This window comes from Mastacembelus armatus, chromosome 7 (genome assembly GCF_900324485.2).
Source record: "Mastacembelus armatus chromosome 7, fMasArm1.2, whole genome shotgun sequence".
In the NCBI taxonomy this organism is placed as follows: domain Eukaryota; kingdom Metazoa; phylum Chordata; class Actinopteri; order Synbranchiformes; family Mastacembelidae; genus Mastacembelus; species Mastacembelus armatus.
The window spans coordinates 16,912,552-16,939,247 of NC_046639.1; the positions used below are offsets into that span (position 1 = coordinate 16,912,552).

General features: G+C 40.1%; 2 protein-coding genes across 2 annotated transcripts in view; one reads left to right on the forward strand and one right to left on the reverse strand.

Annotated features, from left to right (window-relative positions):
- Positions 1 to 128: 128 nt before the first annotated feature.
- LOC113145192 (transmembrane protease serine 11D) lies at positions 129 to 4,691 on the reverse strand. The gene is made up of 5 exons (XM_026331630.1): positions 4,622 to 4,691; positions 3,336 to 3,519; positions 1,799 to 2,076; positions 480 to 622; positions 129 to 395 (listed from the first exon to the last, which is right to left on the reverse strand). The coding sequence occupies exons 1-5, from the start codon at positions 4,689 to 4,691 to the stop codon at positions 129 to 131; spliced, it is 942 nt and encodes a 313-aa protein (XP_026187415.1).
- Positions 4,692 to 5,378: 687 nt separating this feature from the next.
- scn8aa (sodium channel, voltage gated, type VIII, alpha subunit a) overlaps positions 5,379 to 26,696 on the forward strand; it is a 36,696-nt gene continuing 15,378 nt past the window's right edge. The window contains exons 1-16 of the mRNA XM_026332217.1: positions 5,379 to 5,484; positions 8,521 to 8,857; positions 13,717 to 13,835; positions 15,347 to 15,436; positions 15,777 to 15,905; positions 16,788 to 16,879; positions 19,234 to 19,455; positions 19,704 to 19,767; positions 19,922 to 20,063; positions 20,739 to 20,945; positions 21,029 to 21,310; positions 22,555 to 22,836; positions 24,412 to 24,547; positions 24,787 to 25,025; positions 25,884 to 26,057; positions 26,287 to 26,643. Coding sequence (XP_026188002.1) covers positions 8,579 to 8,857; positions 13,717 to 13,835; positions 15,347 to 15,436; positions 15,777 to 15,905; positions 16,788 to 16,879; positions 19,234 to 19,455; positions 19,704 to 19,767; positions 19,922 to 20,063; positions 20,739 to 20,945; positions 21,029 to 21,310; positions 22,555 to 22,836; positions 24,412 to 24,547; positions 24,787 to 25,025; positions 25,884 to 26,057; positions 26,287 to 26,643 — 2,814 coding nt within the window. The 5' untranslated portion in view covers positions 5,379 to 5,484; positions 8,521 to 8,578. The remainder of the gene's footprint in view (positions 5,485 to 8,520; positions 8,858 to 13,716; positions 13,836 to 15,346; positions 15,437 to 15,776; positions 15,906 to 16,787; positions 16,880 to 19,233; positions 19,456 to 19,703; positions 19,768 to 19,921; positions 20,064 to 20,738; positions 20,946 to 21,028; positions 21,311 to 22,554; positions 22,837 to 24,411; positions 24,548 to 24,786; positions 25,026 to 25,883; positions 26,058 to 26,286; positions 26,644 to 26,696) is intronic.

Sequence of the window (26,696 nt, forward strand, 5' to 3'; positions counted from 1 at the left end):
ATGGAGTGGTCGGCTGGAGCCAATCCCAGCTGAGGTTCTGTTAGCTAACAGGCCTATGGATTGGCTTGACCCAAAGGGATGTTTAAAGTACAAAATCATAAAAAAACTTTTTGAAAAAGTGTTATGAGTTACTCAGTGATATTTATTGAGTGGATGTGTCTAAGTAGCATCAGAACAGCACTGAGCAGGGTCGAGATTAGTTTTGTATTCAGTCTGTCTGCAGCAGACACTAATTTTGTCTGACTTGTCTCCAACCAACTTGCAAACCTGCTGGTTCGTGCGTACACCCCCGGCTTGTACGGAAGTCCACAATCTTCCCCGAAGCTTGTCACTCCGACCACATAAAACCTCTCCTCGCTCTCGCTGTAGCACTGCAGGGGCCCTCCGCTGTCACCCTTCAACCAGACGCAAACAGCAGACATGTTTTATTAAAATGTAACCTGCAGACTCTCTTCTTGTAAACATACAAGAATCCTCACCTGACAGGTATCAGCTGCCCCGCTCTCCAGCCCAGCACAGATCATGTTTTCAGTGATGAAACCGTTGTACCAGGTGATTTGGTTACATGTCCCTCTGTCAATAAGCTCCACCTCAGCTTCCTGCAACCTGTTTACCAGCCTGCCTACAATACATACACCAAAATGGTGTTTTATTAAAAACAGCTTTCAAATAGTCTCTAATAACTTAATGGAAGGTCAACAGACATGTACTGATAATTAGTACTACAGCTAATGAATGAGATTATGGTAGAACACAGTTGTAATAATGTCTTCATAGGAGACATATGACTGTTAACACATACTGTATTTTAGAAAACACTTTATGTGTCTGCTTGACTGCATTTGAAGTGATGTAATATGCTGCACCCAATTGAACAATCCATGCTGACAATGGGCGAGAGGTGGGATACACCCCAATCCATCACAGGGCCAACACATAGAGACACACACACTCACATTCAGATCTATGGGCAATTTAGAGTCACCAATTAACCTAACTTGCATGTGTTTGGACTATGGGACCTTTTAAAAATGGAAATTTAATTATCCCATGTTCAAATCAACACATTTGGGGGATTTGCTACTTTTGGCTGTATACTGCTCTGTAACTGACATTACTGAATCAGTCTGCTGACCTAGTTTCTACTAGTGCTAAACTTAAGTGGCTTAGGGTAAAGTACGGATCAGTTTGGTTGACATATTTCCAAGACATTTACTGATGTACTGTTTCCATGCTCCTGGGTGGCTGTTTAATAGGACTTTCTAAATTCATTTATGGAGGTTTTAAACCTCCACATGACTTAGAAATATTAGAAATTGCTAATTTGCTTTACAGTGACAGTGATGTGCAGTTACAGGTGTTGGTAAAAGCCATTAATAAATATTTGTGAGTTTATTCATTATTAAATAAACCATCAGGACCTTACCCTTGAAATGTTATTGAGTCGTCAATAAATACTTTTTGGACCAGATGCTGAGCAGCCTTCTGCTGAGCAGGATCCATTTCAATAAATGTATTATTAACAACTTATTACAGAGCTGCAAAAAAAAAACAACTATAAATTATTAATTAACTACTAATAAAACCTCAATAAAAGGCTTCTTTCTGTGGTTTTTTTACAATATATCTGGTATGATGCCTGCTGTGTTCACTAAAATGTTTACTTACTATAATTCTGCCAACTTCCAAACCTTCTGTCCCAGCAACAACAGATTTCTTAGTTCAGTTAATGCTAATGTGTCTTGTAAAGTGGAACTTCTCCCTCCACAGTGAGTCAAAATCCAACCTTCCTACCAACCATTGTAATGGGTGCTCCCCCATCCAGAGATGAAACAGTGGTTGAAGTTGAGGGTGAGCTCATGGGTCACATTATGAGGAGTGCAGATGGGCTGGACGTGGTCGGTGAAGTTGAAGGGAGAGCTGAGGCGCACCAGCGTTACATCGTTGTCAGATGTGACATCATCGTAGCCCTTGTGCATTTTGACTTCACTGATGGAGCGGATCTGGGTGTGATCTCCTGGAGCAGATAGCACATTATGTCCCGCCACCACATGGAAATCACTTCTGCTGATCCATCTGGACACACAAGAGAAATATACGTCTGTGGCTCGGACTCCTTTGTCATTATATCATTCTCCAACATCCTTTACTGCACATATACAATATATATAACAGTACTGTATTAGTTTATATGTTGGTTTTTGTCAATGTGTGATAATGTGTGATATAAGATATTTGACTATTTCTGTTAAACTTCAACATTGTGATGAATATAACTCAGATCCATGTCCCAATATATATTCATCACGATATTTATTAAGAGACAGAAAAAAAAAAGACAAATCTGCTGTCTGGAAGCTGTCTGGGATCACCACAGCAAATATTGACAGCATTGGTTCACAAATGCTCTACCACAGCCGCACTCTCAGTCAAAATTCATAGTCTGATTTATGAGCCCCTGTTTAATCTTTCAGGGCCCCAAAACTGTAACAGTGCAGATAGTAACTGGTGATGCATGGTTTTCAGCCAGTACTATATATCTATGCATTGTGACATTTAATGAAATGTGTTTTTTTTGTACAACCTATAAAAGCTGTAAAACACCAATACAGACAGTAAACTGCTGATCTTGGACCTGCTCACATCAATCCCACAGCCAGTCACAAGTTTAACTTCTCTTCATAAATTTTCTTAAAACCATTGTAGATAATGTTTAGTCACTGAGCTGGCCTTTTTTGGAGCAGTTAGAGCAGTCACATAAAAAAGTGTTGGGTACCAGATATCCTCTATAGCTAAAAAAAAGCAGGTAACTGGCACTTAACATAACTTGTAGTCTTACCATAATACAGGGTGTCCATGAAGTCTCTTTACAATTTAGAAAATATATTACAAAGGCAATTGATGAGATATCGTAATCAGATTTGTTCTATGTACTCAGTGGTTATCAAAGTTCTTTCTATTGGGTTATGTTAAAGATATTGTGTAAGGAACAAAGATATGGGACATCACTGATCTAAAGCAAAAGATCACTGATGCCTTTGCCACCATTGATGAGGCTATGCTACAGCAAACATAGCAAGAAATCAAGTACCGTCTTGATGTGCTTCGTGCAACTAATGGTGTCCATATAGAGGTTTATTAAATGAGGCAAAAATAACTTCAATATCTACTCCTCATTTTGTAATAATTTCCACATATTTGTCTGTTCATTTGCTTTTGTAATATTTTTTTTTAATTGTTAAGGAGACTTTATGGACACCCTGTATATTCAGTCTACTTCTTGTACATGATAGGTGACTGTGTGCAGATCAGTAAGATGTGTGTGGTATACTCACAGGTATTTGTAGAAGCAGTGTGAGGCAGTGAGCACCCAGAGGCTGTTGAGGATTGTCCCTCCACAGTGGTGCCTGGACTGGATCTGGATACTGACCTGCCAGGGCCATGCGCCCTCAGGAGCATCCCGGCCCCCCACAATCCGAGATACACCTGGAGGACTGACCAGGATCCGATGCCCACAGCCTCAAAAACACAATTAAATAAAGTTTCCAGACCTTGTTAGACATGAGCTAAAATCACTTGAAAATTAGTATTGAATTAGTATTCAACTTATCAATTAACAACAGCTGTTTTGATTATTAATTGTATAAGCTATGCAAAAATGCCAATCACAATGTGAAAAACTGCAATAAAATATGTAGGCTAGTAGATAAAGCATTTAGTCAGTGGAATAAAAAAAAAATCCCAGGTTATAACTAGCTGTTTCTAAATCAAAACAAAGATGGCGGCCAGTCGACTACTTTCACAGGAAAAAGTCACACCTTTTTTTTTTTTGTTTGTTTGTTTGTTTTAAATTCTGCAGCTGACCAAATATATTTCTCCACTTGGTTACATTTCTGGGGATTCAGAAAACATTGCCAGAACAATAGCACTTTGTTTTCAAATAACCTCCCGTGTTTCTGAAACATCGCCAGTTAATCGACCGGGGGCACAAACTGGGGTTAGCGGACCAAGAACTGGACACAAGAAACTCGTATCCCTTGTGGTTATGGTGACGTTACTTTTTCTTTCACTGCTGTGTAAAGCCAGTAAACTGTTTATTATCTTTATCATATGCCAAAGTAAAGCAGCACTATCCTGAGTAGTTAGCTAGCTAGCTACAGCCACAGTTAGCTAGCTAACATTAGCCACTAAGGTAAAGTTAGCTATTAGCTAGTTTATAGGGTTAGCTAGGTTGCTGGGTTAACGTTACTAACACTAGTTAGCTACTTAGCTAGTGTTTGTGAAATGTCAGCCAGGTTTCATGAGTTAGTATTTTACACACTACTGGTTGGTCTGATAGCATCACATATTTATTTATTTAAGCTTCATATGTTTTGTATGCAAAGTCACAGTAACGTTATAAATTAACGAAAACAGTTCAATATGTTTCTTAAATACGGATTATGAAATTAAATGAAACTAACTACTCACATAACCCAAAGTAAGGGTAGTTAACTACCTTTAAAGACTGTAACGTTACTTTATGAACAAATTATCATTTCACTGCTGTCACTTGGAAGAAATATTGCATTTCTTCAAACTGAAAATAAATCTTATTTCTGAGAGCTGTGGTTTCACTCACTGTCCTGTGATGAAGTCGGTGTATCCAAACACAGAGCGCTCACAAACAGCAGAAGCCTTTTAAACTCCATTTTAGTTTAAACTCCTGAGGACATTTTTGACCCAAAACAAAAAACAACAGGTTTTTCTGACAACGACATTGCGCGTTTAGCGCAAGTGACGCGCCGTGTTGCGTCAGAGTGAAAATAAATAACGTTAAACAATCTTGAATTGTAGATGAAATAGAGATATTGGATGGTTTGTATTCATTTCAGATGTGTTCAGCTACTCACGCAGATTAAGACATATTAGTATTAGTATATTATTAAGGAGCACATTTCTTGGCCCATTATATGTAGATGAAATGTCATGAGTAGGCCTATATTTATATTTGTATATATTTGTTTATGTAGTTAGAAATTTGTATTTAAACTTAAATCAAAAATATGTTCTTGTCGGTATGTCTCAGACCTACAGTGGCCTTCTGGAAGATGTCTCTTGCTTGGCATCCACTACAAACTCACACACACACACACACACACTGAACACGGTGACCCAATGCGTTTTGTCAGAAAAACCTTGTGCATGTTTTCTGTGCACAAGCTCATCCCGGCGCATCTGTGAGCCCGGAGAGGTTCATCCTGTGTAGCCAACCACACACCGGGGTGTAGAGGCTGCAGGCCTAAATGACCTTTACGATTTCACGAAACGCACTTGCCGACACTCCCTCACATTCTGCTGAGAGTCATCAATTATGCAGGGAAACTGCTCGCACTGAGGGGGAAGATAGCAGCAACAATATGGCGACAACCGCAGTTTCTCCCCAATCTTTTCCGCACCTGCAGTCCTGCAACGGATTTCTGGATTCCCTGTAACGCTTACAAAGTGAGTATAATTCATTCGTAATCGTTTGAGGAAGAAGTGTATATGATGTTAGATGAAGGTTGACAGGGTCTCTGTCGGTATCCTTGCGTAAATGTCGCAGAGCTGCACACTGCCCCGCATCTTTTTTTTTTTGGAGCGGGATGGTGTCTGCGTTTGCAGAGCATCTGTCGAGTGGACCAAAGCAGGGAAAAATATATTTATGACAGATAAACTCGATCGCAGGTAATTAATCGGATTAACTGTTTTGTTTTTGGTTTTTTTTTTTTGGGCATCGAGGCATCGAAAAGACGTTTGTGAGAGGAGATAGCTCGGAGGTTAGGCTTCAGGTTGGGCGCCATCCGACTGCTCCAGCGTCAAAAAGCCAAATTGCTTTCAATTTATGGTTATTATTTTTGGCTTTTCATACCCTCCAGATGTTGGGATGATTCTCCTGATCTACCATAAGGGTTCGAAAAGGGGTCTGATGCTATGTGAGTAGCCCGATCTTCCACCATCAACAGCCACGAAAATTGACATTCCTCCAGGTGATTTTGGCGTGGCAGCGCTATAACTGCTAACTAATGGTCACATTTGTTTCGTGTCACCTCGTGTTGCAGTTATGTGTTTCGTTTTTCTTGCTGCTGTCTAGCTTCATACTCTGGGCTCTCTTGTGCGCCGATAGAGCCCTTATTGATTTGGCAGTCGACATGGCTTCACGGGTGTGGTGCAGATCCTTCTAGGCAACGCGCAAAGACGCACTGAATGTCCCGAAAAAAAAATCAGACGTTTTTCCTTCTTTTGCTAAATAACTAAAGGGTCACATTGGACTTATTTTCCACGGTATATCGATACCACCCTTGTTACTTTGACAAATCCACGATCGCGTTTACCACAGCGTGACATTTTCAACATACAAACCACCCACTGCAGCAATACTGCTTTGGCTAGTTTGGCTGTAGCGGGACACTTCTTTGCGCAGTATAACCTCCAGCTTCCAGCTGTGTCTGAGCAGGGCTGTTGTGTTTAGTGAAATATAGTAGAAAATAAAATGCACATAGTGGCGTCTGTAGGCCCTCAGCTTGGTAAACAAATCTTAATTTATTACTGCGTCTAAGATAATGACAAGACCGAGTAGATACCAGAATGTGCATGTTTCTTTACGAACATGATTGCATTGCACAACCTGGATGTAAGCATCTAAGAGAATGAGACACAAGAGCAGCATAGTCGTCATGGCTTAATAACACTGAAGAGAACTGCAGGCCTGAAGGCGTGGAGAAGACGGCTCGGTAGGAGGGCATGCTGTAGAGCAAAGCTCTGCTATGGTTTTTCTTCATAAAACCTGCATGTATGCTTTTGTGCATATGTATGTGTGTATGCACGTGTGCGTGCGCGCTCGTGTGGTGCTGAAGCGGACAGCGCCAGCAGAGCAGCAGAAGGCTCAGTGACAGCGAGGTTCCGGGGTCCATTTTAAAACAGACGTGTTGGCTCAAAAGGCTCAGCGTTTTCTATGCTGTTTTCCTCCTCATACCAGGACAGATAGACAGGTGTTCTTCCTGTGTGACATCTGTCTTACACATTGAGCATTTTAATTAGATTGTGTTATGCAATGGGTGTGCAGTAAAGTCACAGGCCATGTGATTCTAATATGGCAGATTGCACTGTTTAGGCTGCATCCATCTTTCTGTCCACCAACATAGGCTGGAAGGCAACGGTTTGTGAGTCATAACAATGGGTGCAATATATGGATCATAATGTTAAAATCGGCCAAAAAGCAGTTTATTTTCTGTCCTTCAATAGGTTAGTGCATCGGTTTCAGGTGTGGCTGTGTTTTCCACTGAGCTCTCCTCCCAGCTCCCTCATCTCTCCTTCAACGCTTCCTCACACTATAGTACACTGACCCTGAAATGTCCTGCAGCTTGAACAGTTACCATGTAAACATCATATGCTTTTTATGTCTTAAGTGTGTCGAACAAAGGCTCTACTGAGTCATGCAGCCATTAGGCATGCTGGGCTTTCTTTCAGCATTTTCACAACTGCTCAAAAAATCAGAAGGTGTAAGAATGCCTAAAATGGGATAGTTGCTTTCATTGGTTTAGTGCGGGACTTGTTTCCAGGCTTGGGTGAAAATGCAAGATAAAAGTTTATCAGACATTTATACTATTGCTGCCTGAGAACACAAGACTAGGATAATGACACAACAACACAAAATGTCTTTTCATTACAAAAAAACATTTAACAGCAATATACAGCAGCAGGAAACATGAAATGACTAAATAATACTTTCTAAGTATTATAAAATCTGACAAATATGTTTGAATATTTTACATATACAATTTTACAAACATGTTAAATACTTTCATGTATACAAGTAGGATATCTGGGGAGAAAATACAGAATCTCCTATTGATTGACACCTTAAACTCCAATGGCTCAGTCTAGTCTTAGATTTTACCTCTCTATTCGTGCAAACCAGGCACAGAGCAAGGGTTAAGTAGTTGGTGAGATAAAATTTAGTAAATATGAATTATTTTGTTTTTTTATTGTTATTTATTTTTGCATGGGTGTGTTTAAGAATCCTTTAAGAAAAGTCTCCATGTTTCTGTTCATTTCACATTCACCACCTTAACTAAACAAAACATAGGGCAAAAATCTGTGGAAGGAGGGACAAGTCTGGCTTAACTTTTTATTGTAAAATGTACGTTACTTTAAACTTGGTTTTGTGTTTCCATTTGCCTATTTATAGTCGTTATGTAGTTAGCCCTTTTTTAGTGTTCAATTAAACACAAAAACATTGCGGAAAATTGTAATACCTGCCAATAGTCAGTAGTTTTTGGTGACAATAAACATTCTAGTATCTTAATGGTTGTTGAACATTTTAACCCTTCACCCTGAATTAGGATGGAAAGATGTACAAATTAAAAACTGTGATGTTTACACACTCAGCATATCAGATTTGAGCTGTTTTTTAAAAAATCTAACTTTGAAAGTCATGAAGTCTATGCCCTATGTCTAGGCCTGTTGGTTAACCTTTGTTCCTTGTGTCTGCACCTTCAGCAGAGTTGCTACTGTGGATGGTACAAACCTAAAGACCAAGTAGCTGCAGGATGAAAACATGGCTGCACCCCTTCTTGCACCGCCAGGACCTGATAGCTTCAAAAGGTTTACTGTGGAATCGTTGGTGGCCCTTGAGCAGCGTATCAGTGAGGAGAAGAACAAGAAGCCACCCAAGCAGGACAGCAGCTACCGCGATGACGATGATGAGAACAAGCCCAAGCCCAACAGTGACCTGGAGGCTGGGAAGAGCTTGCCCTACATCTACGGGGACATCCCTCGGGGAATGGTGGCGGTACCACTGGAGGACCTGGACCCATACTACTTGAATTCTGAGAAAGTGAGTTTACAAACACCCTGAAACACACACACCCGTGAATGATTGTTATCAACTGAACTTTACTAAACCTGCTCAAATCACAAGATGTTTCTGAAAACTGCTTGGTATTGACCCTCGGTACTGTGTAGTAGCCTTAAAAGAGCATGGAAAGGTGGCATGAAATGTCTGAACAGATTCAGAATCCTTGTTGTTTATTCTTTGATCAGACAGTTGCTGAGGAAAATATTGACAATTTTCAACTTATCCACATAGGTCTTGTTTGTCACTTTGTATTTATCTACCATTTAATATTTTTAAAGTTTTTTGTTAAATGAAACAAAGGGCCTAGAAGAAAATCACTTTTATACTTCTAAAACAAAGTAATCTTATTGACACAAGTACTTCCAAATAGAAATAGTACCTAGCCCGATTTATAATTATAAAAATTGCCAAAAACAAATATCATTTGGTGTTTTAATAGGTACCAAGCATTTTAACACCCAGATATTGTAATTTCAATCTCATAGAGGTTACAACGGAATATATTGTTGCCTTTGAAATGGTTGAATAAACAGTGATAACTGGCAGCTTATATGTTTGATTATGTGGGATCCGTGCTGCTTTCAATGCTTCGTTCAGTAGACAGGTGTCCTGGTTGAATCAGAATAATATGAGCCCAAACTGTAGATGTATGAGTGTAGGTAAAGATGGACGACACATCATCACTTCCTGCCACAATGCAAAAGTGAAGCTAAAATATTTCCAAAGACGCTTTTTATGAGGCATTTTGCATCCAGATTCTGCACAGTAATGATCAGAGGTGGTGCTGCAGTATTGGGCCACTAATCAAAGCCTTTAATCATCCAAAATTTACCACTATTGATATTCACTAGTCAAACTAAGAAGTATTTAATTTGTACTTTGAGATTTTAGTTTGGCTCATTTCTGCTAACACGGATGGGGCAGGGTCTGTCAGCTATACTACAACCGCCCATCAGGGGGCTATAATGAGCTATAATGAGCAATAGATGAGTAGGCTCACAATGTCAATGTGAGTTATACATTATGGCTTGAATTTACACAGACAGAACAGACGTTGTGTGGTTTGTGATAGTTGGCTTCCAGGTGTGCTGTGTTTACAGTTATTTTAATGTCGTGATTAGGTTGTAGAATGTAATTATGTTTTCCTCCTTGACTACCTTTGGGGAGTGTGAGAGTTGAGCTGTTCAGTGGGCCGTTCCTGTATCTCTGATGTGCTCATGGGGCTTTGGGGAAAAGGTCAGAAGCAATAACAGTTGAAAGACTGTTGTTCCACATGAAAGACTTTTCTAATTGTTCAAAAATTAATCTGTGAAAGAAGAGAAAAGCAGCAGCCTAAAAAGACTCTAGGTGGCTTAGAGGAGACACGTGTCTCTCTGGGGTTTTCTGCCATGTCTGACACTGAGGACTGGTAGGTGACCTTGAGAGACTGAATCATCATATATACCTGTCAACCAAAGCTGTTAAAGGAGACAGTAGTTATTTGACATAACTGTATCTTTGTGTTGTTGGCCTGATCAGTCTCTGGATAAAAATGGTAAAATATACAGAAGGCATTATGAATATAGAAGGCAAAAAGAGGACTCAAGAAAGTTACTAGATGAAGTTTTTAGCCCTGTTATGAGCCATCTATATTTCTGTGTTTTGTAACAATGTTTTTACTGTGTTAACCTATTTGTTCCTTTAAAAAAAATGCAAGAATACTTTATCATAAAATCTTTTCCTAAGCGTGAATTAAAATGCACAGTATACTGAGATCAGTTTAATGCTGGTGTATCTATTACAGGACTGAGCGGCAAAGTTGAAATCTTCTACCATGGAAACATAGTTTCTGTCTATTTTTAACAAAGAATTATGTAACAACATTGGCATTTTTATTCAAAATGGTCTCCTCCAATCACAGATTCTTTTAAATACTGCTGCACTTTTGAAAACAGTGTTGTATAATCTTCTGCCTGTCCTTCCTGTTAATCTTAAAATATACTGTAGCAAACCCTACTGACAAAAACAGGCTGCTAATAATCTGTTCAGTCATCATCATTAGCTGAGAGGATTTGTTTAGATATTGTGTGTGTGTGTGTGTGTGTGTATGTCTGTGTGGGCATGTCTGTGTGTGCGCACGCGCGTGCTCAGTTAGGTGCACAGTATCTGTCTCTGAGTTCCTCTCTCTCATTCCATCTGTCTCATACCTCCCTATCTTTACACAGTGCACGCTGACTGTTATGTAACACACCAGTTCAATGCACAAGGAGAAGGCACGATTCAAATGACACGTGGCAAAAATGTCCAGCGATATATGAGATTGTTGATGAATTCAATTTCTAGCACACACCTGACTTGTCGTATTTGCCACACAAATAAGTGTGTTTGTTTTACTGCTTTATGAGAGCCTTGCAAGCTTCTTTGTGCTTTTTGACTTGACGCCTGCCTTCACCAGCAGCCTTGTCAGCGCTCAAATCTAATTATGGCCCTCAATCTAGTCTCGTTCTAATGCCAAAGGGTGGCAATGCTGCTTTGGTTCTGGCAGCTCAAGCAGCTATGACGTCAGATCAGGTGTTGACCTTGATGGAAGAACATTTCTCTGTACAGTATGTCCGGTTCTGGATATGTTTCTTGCAGAAGGGAGGGAGAAGAGAAACAATATTAATCCAAAGCCATTCATCTTCTTCTTCACAAACCTCCAGTTGTAGCTCCTTTTAGATTAGTGCCATATCTGAGACAGAAGAATGGCAGACTGGTTGGGTGATGACGTGGCAGTCAGCCCTCCCCTCCCTTGGTGCCCGGAGCAGGGCTGTACTGGGCTGATCCGAGCCAGGCGAGGTTAAGCTCAGCGTCAATGTACAAGGCCAAGGAAACATACCATTATCAAGGAGAGGGGAAAGAGAATGGGAGGGAGGGAGAGATGATGTGAGGACAGGGATGAAATGGTTGACATGCGCAAGGATGCATGAGCACACTTACTCTCCTTCCTTCTGCAGCAATGCTCAGTGAAGTGTGATTTGTTTGAGAAGACCTGATGGTGTAAAAATGAGACATTTTTCACAGAAGTACTACAGACCCTTCTCAAGGTGGTTTAATATAATAATAGGAATAAATGGTTCCCCCACTAGTTAGACCTGTGTGCATGTATTGGAGTATAGGCAACATCTGCACATCTGTCCTTGCATGGATTACAGATGAATATTTACAGTCTTATTAACTTACCTATAGCTTTTGATGGACCATGATCTAAGGTACATTTAATATTATAAAATGATATGTACATCAGTGTAAAAAAAAAAGTGAGCATTTTTCTAGAGCATCTGCTCATCTAGGAAGTATATTTTTCTCCAATGAAGATCATGAGTTTTAACAAGAATATAGTCATAAATTTAGATTCATGACAAGAATACCCGAGCAGGTTAGCACATAGCATGGCAGCTGAGCCTTATGGCGTTGCTGTATTTGGGTCTGAGCGTGAATGTGAGTCTTTTTAGCAAAATGCTCTATAAAACACAGGGCATTTACCTTTAACTACAAGGGTTGGAAGAAGAGGACTCTTTGAATGGTTCCTGCAGTCCTCCTGGATGCAGATGCTGAATCCTTGCCTGATGGCTAGAGCGTCTGTGTCCAAGCATCTCTCTGTCTCTCTCTCCTTGTCTCCCACCCCCCTCCCCTCCTCTTCTCCGTCTTCTGTGCAGCTCCCTCACTCTGGCTCCCTCCGCCCTGTTTCTCCTCAGCCTGCTGCTGCTGCTACAGTTGCTACCTGCCTGCCTGCCTGCCTGCTTCACTTGCTCTCCATCTTTTCTGTTTTCTGCCTTTCCTCTCCCCTGCTCTCCTCTTCGCTCAGTTCTGGATTATAAAAATTTCAATAGCTTTGCAGCAGTTTAGTCATGCATTCGAAAAAGGATTTCTTACCTATATAGCTGTTGTGTGTGTGTGTGTGCATGCATGCTGGTTTGTGTACACGTCACTTAATGGATGAATTTGTTGAATAATTTGTGTGTCAATCATGAGCACAAAATATGTGTGTGATGGTTGTATGGTTGTAACAGAAATATCATGCTATCGGCAACAGGGAAATTTCCAAGTGATTGATCACGTGTCTTCACAGCTGACCATAGTGTTCACTGGCCCTGTTTACAGTATATATATTGCAGTGTACAGTATTAACACAAAGAGAGGCTGGTGCTCGGACCCATAATAGGAACTAGAGAGTAAGATAATCTAATTGTTGTTTAGCTGCAATGGTTTTCTGAATAATTTTAGTTATATTAATATAAGGGATTTATGTGACATACAATAACTACGTCTTGTCATATGACACCAGTGTGAGGCCTTTTACTGTGCATTTCATTCCTCCTCTTCCTGCTTCCTTGTCTCCAGCCCTGCAGGGCTTAATGTAGTGAGGGTTGCCTTGTTAATAGCTGAAGGGCCCATATCACTTGCGCAAATGCAGTGTCTCATTAAATTTTCATGCAAATCACCATGTTTTATTTAAACAATTATGAGGTTATACTCAGAAAGAGTCTTGCAGGCTCCTCTTAGTTTTGCTTGTTTCCTTTTCTTGAAACCTCTAAAGCGGTGATAGACAGCACCGAATGACTCAAGCCAACATCAGAAACATGCTGGAAGTTGTTTTCATTCTGTTTCTGTTTGTTTCAGCTCAAAATGCACAAGCTATTTATAAATAACTGCATACTGTATGTGTCTGTGAATGCATGTAGAGAACATTCACATTATGTTTGAAATATATTAGTTTTAGTATCAAATTCAATTGTTCCAGTCTATACTATATGTGTATTTTTTTATCTGATTGTTAATATATTGTCTTTCTCTTTGTCTTTTTCTTCTTTCCACAGACATTTATAGTGCTAAATAAAGGGAAGACAATCTTCCGTTTTAGTGCCACACCTGCCTTGTACTTCATAAGTCCTTTTAATCCGGTTAGGCAATTAGCTATTAAAATTTTGATACATTCATATCCTTTAATATGGTGTCTCAACAACAGAGACAAAGAGGTTTGTGCCTGTTATTCATGATAATATGTTCTGTCTTTCCACTCATACAACTACTGATGTTTCCTGGGACTGCTGCTATAGAAGTCTTTGAGTTAGAAGGCTTTCTTACATTAAGAGGACACAGGAAGCCATGCAGTAGCCATTTTGTCTTTGAAAGGAAAGACTAAGCACAAATGATGAGTCATTCTTAACAGCAAACCAAGCTAGGCCTCCTCAATAAGCCCATTATGTTTTAACACCGTGCCATCTATCTCAGTACACAGAGTGCACAGTCGAAGGTTGTACCCTTCTTTGCACAAAGAAAACAAAGAGTCAAGAGGTGGAAGGAAGTCAAACTGTCTGCGATTCATTAATTTAAAAATTCAAATTCATAATTGTCTCCAGGGCCACCCCTTTTCACATTAGCAGTGCTCCTCAGGACAACTACATAGAACTTAGCGTTCCTCTTAAGTACTAAGTTCTTTAGTACTTTTTGTAAACACAGTACTTTTTTTGAAAATATTTATTCAGTTATCGATATATATATATTTTTTTTGACTTAGCAAATTTAAACTTCCTCAAACTTTTCCCACCTCAACTAAATAATGTTATTTTTAATTATTCAAGTATTCACATTTCAGTGTCATTGTACTGGATTTTTGTATACAGTGCCATTGTCTTATAATGTTATCGACTCTAATGACAGCATGTGCTGATATGAAATTATAATATATTATATTAAACTATTTTAGCTGAGTCTGTATCAGTGCATGCTAATCTGTAATTACTGACATTACGCTAAAATCTACAAAAGCATTAAAACATTTGTCATCTGAAAGATAACAAACCGCTCTCCCAGGAGCTTTTAATGAATTATATTTTATTGAAAAATGTGTAGACAGCAAAAAGTATAAAAAGGTTTCTTTGTGCAGACAGTATGTCATAAGAAATATATAATAATAAATTAGACAAAATGGACAAATTAGTCAAAATAAAATTATTTTAACAGTATCCAGTATTTGCTTTCACCTTCCACTATAATGCTAAATGTTAATTTGTTTGCACTTTAAGATGCCTTTCACCCCCAGTGTTTTAGCCACAGTCCCCAGCTATTACTGGCTGCTTGTAAAGCTAATTGACGTTTTCCTTCTTTCCTTTGAGTGTAAACCTGCACTGAAAGCCCTGCAGCTTTAAAACATACAGCGGTTTTGGTTATGCCATTGGATTTTCCACTAAATATGTACATTTAAATATTTAATGGGTAAAATAATGGCTTTTGTGGTAGTGGGCACACACAAACACCTTATGTTAAGTGCTATGAGTAGCTTTTATCACATTAACCTTTGACATGTTGAGGACTGCTGGGGCGGGCAGGCCTAAAAAGACACACTGGGCGCTGTAGACATTTTATTGCTGTGTTTCACATTTTCATTGATCTTTAATTGTTTATAATGATTGAGATAATCCATATTTTCCTTAACCTGCTCCTCACTCTTTTCAGCATGATCATTATGTGTACTATTTTGACCAACTGTATATTCATGACCTTTAGTGATCCTCCCGAGTGGTCAAAGCAAGTAGAGTAAGTACATATTCACTCAGTGGTATAAATGCATGTTAATGGCTAACCTGATTTTTCTGCCTGCCATTTTATCTGAGTTTGAATAATATAGACTGAACAATCTTTGGAAATCTCAGCTAACTGTAGTGTTAGTATTTAAATATCATGCTGGTTCATTGTTTCTGTAAAAACATGTTTGCTTAGTTGAAAATTATTTCAGACTTGTATCTTACTTTTTCAAATTTATGCTGTGCCCCACACTCAACTTGTTGGGGTGTGTTTCAGCAGCTAACCAGGGTGCAAACGCTCAGACATGAGTGAGCTTTAATCCAAGTGAACTGATTCTGCTTTTGTCTTTTAGGTACACATTCACAGGAATTTATACATTTGAGTCTCTTGTTAAAATCACTGCACGAGGATTCTGTATAAGCGGGTTTACGTTCCTGCGAGATCCATGGAACTGGCTGGATTTCATGGTCATTTCGATGGCGTAAGTGTTTTTCTTATGATCAAATTGTCAGTGGATGAATTTTATATACATAAATATTGTCATTGGTTTGTTATAAAGGGTGGGTAAAGACAGCAAGCTTTTAGTCCTGCAGATGATTGTTCATCTTTCAGTCTTTCTTTTTTATTCCTTCCTGTCTGATAACTCATTTCCTGTGTTTCGTCCATTGATCTGGGACTCCTCTGGTCTTTCTCTTTGGGAATTGAAGGTTTACATCTGACACTCTGCGGCTTCCCTGACAACACTCACACCTCATCCAATTTATCTTGTCATCGAACTCTCTCTCTCTCATTTACCTTTTCTCTCAAAATTTGCCGGTGTCTTCAACATCCGCCAATTGAAGGCTCAGCATCTGACATTGGCCATGTATTACCTAGTAGTCTCTACCACACATTTAACTGCCTCCGTATGTGGAAATCCATATCAATGAGTCACCGGTACCATGTAAAATTCAACATCTTCACTGTTTGTGGCGCTGTCACATGCCCATCTGTGTGTGAACTGAACTTTTCACCTCATATTTTCATGTAAATAATGAGCTGTTGTAACTGTGGTTTGATCCTGCAGGTATATAACAGAGTTTGTAAACCTAGGCAATGTCTCAGCTCTGCGCACGTTCAGGGTGTTGAGGGCATTGAAAACTATTTCTGTAATTCCAGGTAAGACAGGATGGGGTGGGGGACGGTGGGGCGGGGTCGATGTTAGGTGTGTGTGTCTTTCTTTCCTTTTACCTTCCACCCTTCTCCTCAGTGGACAGGCTCTGTGAGTGGCGTCGTTTCCTCCTGGTTCGGTGGTGTTGTGCTCTTGGCGTGTGTGGTTTTTGTCATTGTGTTTGTTCTGTGTGTGATCCTTCCCCTATTTCAGATATATAACAGAGTTTGTGGACCTGGGCAATGTATCTGCGCTGAGAACATTCAGAGTTCTCCGAGCATTGAAAACTATCTCTGTCATTCCAGGTGAGACTCAGTTTAAACACTAAGGCTGATCCTCTCACCCTTTCTTTTCTACTCACAATTATTATGATTACGATTATTATTTAATCAACAACAAAAGAATTGGAGACAGCCATTTTTTGATTTATTTTTCTCCAAAATTATCAAAAATGGTACTAATACATTTTTGATAGGCTTTGCAGTCTCCTCTAGGGCCCACCAAAATTTCTGCACTCTCTTCTGCCCCTCTCTCAGAGGCTCCTTTCCAAGGCAGCTGTGTTTCCCTTCACAAGTAGCTTTAACTCAACCCCTTCACTTAACCCTTTCACTAGTCCCAGAATAAGTAAATGCCCTTTTCTGTTGATAGAATATTCTTCTTCTTCTTAAGGATAAAAATAAATCAGGTCTTTATGCATGGTATTTATAAGCAAAGTACAGATCATAGCTTTTTTAAATTTGCCAGCAGTTCTCCTAGCTGTTCTATTACAAAATGAATGTGAAAGTACAATTAAAGGATAAATAATTTTGTTGCATATTTATAACCGGTGATTGAATTGGAATTAGACGATTTGGGGACCAAAAACAAATCTCATATATGCTCATATGAGAAATGACATAGCTCTAACAAAGATCCCACAGAATACACCTATTATTTATGTATGAAGACTGCCAAGCCTAATGAACATATCTCTTATGCTGCATGATGCTTTTCAGTCACTTGCTTTTATAATATTAGCCTACCAAGAGCTTGGCTGACAAATGGCATTGGAAGTTTGATTTGCCCTCTTTTGTTTTTTAGTTTGATTTTTTTTCTCTCTTTTTATGACCTATTTGAATGATATACCACACACACACACACACACACATACACAATCATGTGTTCACAGTATAAGGTTTGAGGTTGCAGATGGGATGGTTGAATGACAATGATTGTTAGAGGCTGTTGAGTAGATCTGCTTATCCAAAACAACCACTATGGACAGCATTTTTAGAGGCACGTGGAAATCAGATAGCAGAAATATGAAGTGGAAACAAAGGATCATAGTTTGATTTAAACTGCATTTAAGATAAACGTTTGAAATTTTGGAAAAGGTGTTTTTTCACCTTCTGAAGGAGAGTTAAAGGGTGATTTTGAAAGGATCTAACAAATGAGGATATTTTAATAAAACACCCCGCTACAATTTAATTTAATGTGCTTCATGGGATCTTCTCATGTGTTTTCATTTAAATGAGTAACTCTGCCATAATTAAGAAAGCTGTTAAAGAGTTTTTACTAAGATTATCTGAATGGTGTGAGCGTAGATTTTGGCATTACTTTATAAGAAGATATTTCATGTACAGCTTCGTAAAACCCACTGTATATGTAGAGGCCAAACAGAAAAAGGGTGCGGGTCATCCTGCTTCCATGTAAGTTCATTGTGGACCCATGTGAATGCTGCCAGAGGATGCCTGTCTGAAAGGTAAACTGATTTTATCTTTAGCGAAACTATGGATGAGACAAACTGCAGGGTCACAATATGGGGAGTCAGTGCTTTACTAATGACGCCTTATACAAGACAGTTCAAGAAAGTGCCCACACTGGCACTGGCATTGAATTGCTCCTGTTCAGCCTTGGAGTTTAAATGACCTGCATGTGGTTTCCAGCCCCCCTGCCTGTGCCTCTTCCCGTCTCATGGCCCCTCGTTGTGCTGCTGTGCTCTCACTTTTCTACAGTCTTCCCCCTCTCTTTCACTGTGTCCATCATTCATAGCAAAATCCAAATTTCTTTTTCATAAAAAAACATGTTTTTAATGTATTTTACAATCATTTCTGTCTGGATAAATCTGAAAAGAGTGGGAAGGCTCCTAAATATTTCCTGTTTGTTTTGTTTCTAGATATGTTTATATGTAACCTATTGGTTTTGTTCAAAATGTATTACTACCTATATCTACTTTTTTTTTTTTTTAAATATTCCCCAGTTCATTTATATACATTTTCTAGCAGATGTTCTCCAGCAGACGTCATGACATTTATAAGTCACTATTTTAAAGAAATTGTGTTTCTTTAAATAGTATTGTTACATTTTCTATGAAAGCAGTAAATTCTAATCAAGTCAAAACTGTTTATTTTCCCACTGGTAGTTCCCTAAAAAGGATTACCATTTTAACTATGATACTGCATATCAGCAGTATCATAGTTAATGCATTATAGCTAATAGCATTTGTATTAGAATTAGACTCCAAAGATTCATACCTGGGGCAGCAACAGCTCCTGCATCAACTGCGTGGTTTGTGTACGTGTGTGTGTGTGTGTGTGTGTCTGTGTCTTTGTGTGTCTGTGTGCGTGCGTGCGTGTGTGTGTGTGTGTGTGTGTGTGTGTGTGTGTGTACTGCCCTCCAGGCCTGAAGACCATTGTGGGCGCACTGATCCAGTCTGTGAAGAAGCTTTCGGATGTGATGATCCTGACTGTCTTCTGCCTGAGTGTCTTTGCCCTGATCGGTCTCCAGCTCTTCATGGGCAACCTGCGCCACAAGTGTGTGTTCTGGCCAATCAACACCACCGAGAGCTACCTAGCCAACGGCAGCAAGGGCTTTGACTGGGATGACTACATCATGAACGATAGTAAGTAGAGACAAGGCTTCACCATCGGTGAGCTGGCATGGATCTTCAAGTATGAGTCAGCCCATATGCTTGAACGACAAAACAATATGTCGTTCTGGCACTGGATAGACAAAAGGAATTGGTTTGAAATTAACTGCACTGATTTCAAAATGCTTAAGCAAACTGAAATCAGAAATTGTGTGAATTGATTTCCAAACCAACAGAATGTACGCAAAATGACTCATTATGGCTGTTTCTTTTTTCTTCAGCCAATTTCTACTTCCTGCCTGGCCAGTCAGACGCTCTTCTCTGTGGGAACAGCTCTGACGCTGGGTGAGTTCCGCTCTCTGTCCTTCTTGAAATGCTGCTGATCCTTCTTCTAGTCAGATTACATAGTATGTAAATAATGTTGAGTCATTTTGGGCCTGATGCCCTGTTCTCTCTGTCTTGCTCTCTCTCATTCTCACTCACCCTACGCACCCCTCAGCCGCTGCCCGGAGGGATACACATGCATGAAAGCTGGGAGGAATCCAAACTATGGCTACACCAGCTTTGACAGCTTCGGCTGGGCCTTCCTGGCTCTTTTCAGGCTCATGACACAGGACTTCTGGGAAAACCTTTACATGCTGGTAAAGTTGATGTGTTCATAAAATCGTAGATCATTTGTGATTGTTTTTATACATTAGATTTAGGGATGTGTGGTACAAAAAGACAGGGTTCTTCTCAGCATCTGATGTGTTTGATTCACAGCATACATATCATCCACATTTATAATTTATAATTATGTGTGACGGAATTTCACTTCTCTGTCCCAGAAAATCCTTCTGGACATCAAAAAAGGAGGATTTTAAAAAATGGAATGTGTCTATTCATGTGTAGATTTATCAAAATCCTGTTATATGGCTGCATTAAAAATAAAGATATCATACTGTGTTTACATTAAGAGAGGGTATTTGAGTTTTTTCAGAATATTCTCAACGGTGCACTGGCTGGTGTATGTGCATGGAAAAGTAGGTCAAAATGTATATCCTGTGTCTCCCTGATGAGCAACGCAACCTTGGGCTCATCCTGAGAAATTTAATGAGGACATGGTATAAAATTTTTCTTGTAACGGCCAAGCACCCTTTAAGGTTTATGAAGCTCAGTCATGGTTGTGTATCGGTTTATCATAATCTAAGATCACAGCAGAAATATTTTCAGTATAGAAACAAGAAATGAATCTACTGTCCAGTGTAGGTGACAGACGATTACAATGAGTTGATTTTTACACCTAGAAACAATAAGGCTGTCCGTCCTACCAACAGACCCTGAGGGCAGCAGGGAAGACCTACATGATCTTTTTTGTGTTGGTGATCTTTGTGGGATCGTTCTACTTGGTGAATCTGATCCTGGCTGTGGTGGCCATGGCTTATGAGGAGCAGAACCAGGCCACCATGGAAGAGGCCCAGCAGAAGGAGGAAGAATTCAAGGCCATGCTGGAGCAGCTTAAGAAACAGCAGGAAGAAGCCCAGGTCAGTCCTCTACAGGATAGAGGTTAGCCCTGAGTAATTTTATGTAAAACTTTATCTGACTATTCATGTTTGTTTCTTTGCAGACCGCTGCCATGGCAACCTCTGCAGGAACAGTGTCAGAGGATGCTGTAGAGGATGATGGAGGAGGGCGTTTGTCATGCAGTTCTTCTGAGATGTCGAAACTCAGCTCCAAGAGTGCCAAAGAGCGGCGCAACCGCAAGAAGAAGTGGCGGCAGAAAGAACAGGAGAAGGAGAAAGGCGACAGCGAAAAGTTTGTTAAGTCAGAATCCGATGACGGCAGCAAGAGGAGCCGCTTCCGTTTCCCTGATAACCGGCTGGGTCGAAAGTCTTCCATTATGAATCAGGTGAGGAAATCTAGGCTTATGACTTGGCTTGGTTTAGCATTTTTCACATTGTTCTTGCATTTTTCAATTTTCCTTCTTTTTTTTGCAAATAGAGCATTATCAACATATGATGTTATGTGCAGACAAATTAAGATATCTGCCTCTGAAACAGCAAAAGGTGAACAGAATTTAGTTTACACTGCTCAAAGCACTATAAAATTACATTTGATAAACTCCCTCTAAACTAAAAGGAATGCCATTTATATTTATTATATCAAGTCTGTGGCCAAAAGATTAGAGACTGAAATTTCAAACCTTAGCAAGTATCTGCATGCATGAACTCACCCTTTAAGGTTTATGAAGCTCAGTCATAATTATTTCTGTCAAAAACAAAATAAAAGATCAAGCAAACCCATAACAAGAATTAGAATATATGTTTTTATCTCTATGAATAGAATATATATGTCACACAAGGTCTTCCTTTTATGATTTTACTGTCATTTAAGAATTACTTTAAATAGAAAATGCCACTACTGTACAATGTGGCATTGCCCAAGCTCACAGCATGTAGAGGCCAAAGATAGAGGCACATGTCCAAATCCTGAATTATTCACAGTGGTTACATGAATGTTTCAGGTGGAGCAATCCTGCAGCTTTGTTTAGGCCTCACTTTCGTCTACTGGTGAATATATTTTATTTTATGGTTTAGTATTAGGCAGAAATGCACCAAAGAACATGGCATATTAGCCTCATATAATGCTTTGTAGTGCAATTGTGAAAGGTACTCATGTGACATGCAGCAGGTACTTTTTACATTCACCATCTGCAAAAGCAAAGGATTATTGTCAAAGATGTGATTTTAGTTGAACTTGAGCTCTGCAGCTGTAATAATATTCTGATCAATACTTGCAGCAGCCCAGATCAATGTTGTCATGACTCATGTTCCTCTCCATGTTTTTTATGCTGTCTGAATCTATGTCCATTGCATATGACCATGGGCATCATGCTGCCCACTGCGGTTCAGTGCCTCATGACATCACTGATCTAACTATGAGGTTCCCTGTGATTTATTATGTTATATAATTGCTCAAGCAGAGTTCACCTGCACTTGGAAATCTATCCTGGTTGTTTTTTATTCTAACCCCCAGAATGTAGGACAAACAGCTTAACAATTATGTCAGTAATAATTCATGAACAACCTGGTTTAACATCAGTTACACAAATGTCTGCTCCCCTTTCTTCTATTCTTCTCTCCTCCCTTGCAGTCCCTACTCAGTATACCCGGCTCACCTTTCCTGTCCCGCCACAATAGTAAGAGCAGCATTTTTAGTTTCAAGGGCCGAAGTAAGGACGTCGGTTCTGAGAACGAGTTTGCTGATGATGAACACAGCACAGTTGAGGAGTGCGAGGAGCGTCGGGGCTCTCTGTTCAGCCCCTATCGGCGGAGCAGCTATAGCGGCTTCCATGGCAAGAGGAACAGCACGGTGGATTGCAACGGCGTGGTGTCACTCATCGGCCCTGGGCCCGGTGGACGCCTTCTGCCTGAGGTGAAAATAGATAAGGCAGCTTCTGACGACAGTGTAAGGAAGTCAATGAATAGACCTATCTAGGCATGGCCCCCTTCTCGTCCGTTCCTTTTCTTTCTGGCTCTCTATCCTGTATTCTGTCATCTTTGCAAGTCCGTATGTATCTCTTGGCTACGCGCTCGCGCCTCCCCTCACCCAGCCCCTACAGAGTATGCTGCCCCCTGACAGCAGGCAAAGGATGGAGAAATAATTAAAGTTTATAGTGAATATACTATAGCCAACCATGAGTTTGACAGGTCAGTGAAACTGGGTCTATCAGTGACTTCCAGGCAGTTTTGTTGTTTGATTTGAAAGATGAATATCAATGTTTTGAAGATGTTCGTATCAAATACATGCATAATACATAAACAATCTGCTATATACAGTCCACTATACAGCCACTAATCTAGCCGACACGAGTTTCTATAACTCTACTTGATCTTCTTCAAAGATTTTGGCACATCGATCTTTTTTAGATTTAATACACAGCTTTATGTGTGGGATGTCATCAAGTCCCTATTTAACACACACAATAACACAAACTGTATGTAATGATGAGTTCAGATGCACCAGTGTGTTGATATGTTCCTCCTCCAGGCATCCAGGTCCTCTGCTGGCCTGTGTGGGTAGCGCTACAGTAGGAGGTGGAGGAAACAGAGGGGACCAGCACTGTAGAGCCACAGACATTTTTATCTATTTCCCTGGTACATTCTTAATATCCCAGAACAGATCCACAAGTTAACACACACACACACACACACACACACCATTAAATCATATATATCATTTAAGAAACAAAGGAGGGCTGCTGTCCTTGTCTGTCTTTACCTTTCTCTGTTTTCCAAACTCCCCCTGGTCAACATTAGTGAATTAGTTCCGTCTATTTCTAGTTAGCATGGTAGATTTAAACCCCAAATTAGTATAAGCATGACATAGATAATGGCTATGGTGTCTGTAATTTCCTCTCCTTCTCTTTGACTTGGAGCATGCTCATGCATGACATCTGGATGGATCTGAACTACCTGCCTCCGTATGATCTCTTTATAATGCTCTTGACTTGATGGTTGCAATATAAGTTGAATGGTTTCAAAATAGGAAGATACAGTAGCATCAATTTGCAAGTAATATTAAAATGGCCAGATTTGGGAGACATTTTGTAAAATAACCTAATGATTATATTGCAATGGCAGCAAAGCCTTCATTAATGCATGACAGGATTGAAAATGCATTCATGCAGAAGCAGATCTCCTTGCACAATCCATTTATTATTTAATCGGGATGGGCTAATTACATTCAAACACAATTAGGTCAAGTAGCCCTAGACCACTGCTCCCACTTTGGCTGAGACCTGCATGCATTTACAGCATACACACATCTTCCTTGAAACCAGCATTGAGTTAGAAAAGAATGAAACATTCCCTGACCCCCATTCTAAAAATCGGATTCTCGACTACTTTTTCCTGCCAATGCACTTCCCTCCGCCTGCCACCGGTGGTGATGTGGGATGGTGTTCATGTCCTCTCCATGGGTGCTTGATTCTTCCTCTCCTCCTAACAGCCAACTACTGAGGTTGAGGTGAAGAAGAAGCTGTCGGGCTCCCTGATGGTGTCTGTGGACCAGCTCAATACCTCCTTTGGGCGGAAAGAGCGGGCCAACAGTGTCATGAGCGTCATTACCAACACACTAGTGGAGGGTACTGCCACTTTAACCCAGCTATTTAACCTGCTCTCTCATTATTATTATTTAACTAGGGCTGCTCTCATTGGTTGATTAGTTTGACATGAATTTCCTGCTTATCTGCTTTGCATAGCCAACAGGATCAGATACATACAATGCATACAATTTTTTCTATCATTTGATACCATTGCATGCGGTAGGCTCAAGCATGCCACTATGTTTAGTTTTGATGTGTGATCCACGCTATGTCTTCAGAGCTGGAGGAATCTCAGCGCAAGTGTCCGCCATGCTGGTATAAGTTTTCTAACACATTCCTGATCTGGGAGTGCAGCCCCGTCTGGATTAGAATCAAGGAGATTGTGAACCTGATAGTCATGGATCCTTTTGTGGACCTGGCAATCACAATCTGCATCGTCCTCAACACCCTCTTCATGGCCATGGAGCACTACCCTATGACCTCTGACTTTGAGGATATGCTGTCTGTAGGAAATCTGGTGAGTGGCAGTCTCTTTGTTCTTTTATTTTTATCTGATTCACCCATAAATTTTCTGCTCCGCTTCCACTTAGCAGCTAATAAGAGAGGTGTTATTTTTGGGATGGTAACTGGCAGCGCTCTCATTCTCTGCTGAAAGGGAATAAGAAACTTTCTCAAACCCCCACTGCTTCTTTCGATGCATGCATACCTTCCTCACTTACATGCATACACATGGTCCTTGTCTTCTTCTTTTGTCTGTTTTTTTCTTTCCCTTAAGTGGAGCTAGTGTCTTCTTCACTGGAACCAACCTGCCTCTCTGCTGGTTGGCTGACTGGTGGGAGGCGTGCATTAATATTTCATCAAGTTTGGTCGATGAGCTGCTCTGAAATAGCCATTTTTACTTTAGCGTTATATTGGTCTTCCAAAATCAGATATGGCACAAATGATACAGGCATCTATTGACGAGTAATTGCAATGATAAAGACTGTATTTAAATGTGGACAAGTCTTAATTTACATTTGACACAGCACAAAAATGTGTAATTTACCATGTTTTTTATAGAATAATTTAAAAGAAAAGGCCAATGGGTGGTACGGATGGACATTTACAGGTTACTTTGATGAGCCATTGTCTTACATAAACACATCTCCTAACCTTAGATGTACTTAAATTGTGCTTCTATTCATTATGTGGGCTCAATGATCCAGGTTAAGCCTCAGTAATTTGCTGGAGCTGTCATTAAGCAACAGATGTGCCCTTTCTTTCAGATAATGGATCAGATTGAAAATCTCAGATGTGATCTTTCACACTCTTGTTTCTCCCGCGTAACATGTTGTTGATCTGTTTGTTCAAATGTGTTCTCTTTTCTACCTGCCAGGTGTTCACTGGAATCTTTGCAGGGGAGATGCTTTTCAAACTGGTCGCCATGGATCCGTACTACTACTTCCAGGAGGCCTGGAACTGTTTTGATGGTTTCATTGTGACGCTGAGTTTAGTGGAACTGGCTCTGGCTGATGTCGAGGGCCTGTCCGTGCTGCGATCATTCCGATTGGTAAATGCTCAGTTTAGCTCTGCAAACTCTTAAGGGAAATAGTTTGTGTTGTCAGCATCTTAGCATGTGGGGTGTTGCACATTTTCTAGCTCGAATTAAAATTTTATTTACAAACAACATACCTGCTTGTTTATGCTATTTTGCTACATTTAAAGAGAGTTAGTTAGTAAAGCAAAAATGTTATGACTAAATCATATCCCACCTACTCTTTCCACCTACTCCTCTTTAGCTCCGAGTGTTTAAGCTGGCCAAGTCATGGCCCACCCTCAACATGCTGATCAAGATCATTGGTAACTCAGTGGGAGCCCTGGGGAACCTGACTTTGGTGCTAGCCATCATCGTCTTCATCTTTGCTGTGGTCGGCATGCAACTGTTTGGAAAGAGCTACAAAGACTGTGTATGTAAAATTGCTAGTGACTGTGAGCTGCCCCGCTGGCACATGAATGATTTCTTCCACTCCTTCCTGATTGTCTTCCGGGTGCTGTGTGGTGAGTGGATTGAGACCATGTGGGACTGCATGGAGGTGGCGGGCCAGGCTATGTGCCTCATTGTCTTCATGATGGTCATGGTCATCGGTAACCTGGTGGTGAGTGTCCATCCTGGGAGATATTGCAAAGTATTTTAGGAAAACATCAGACA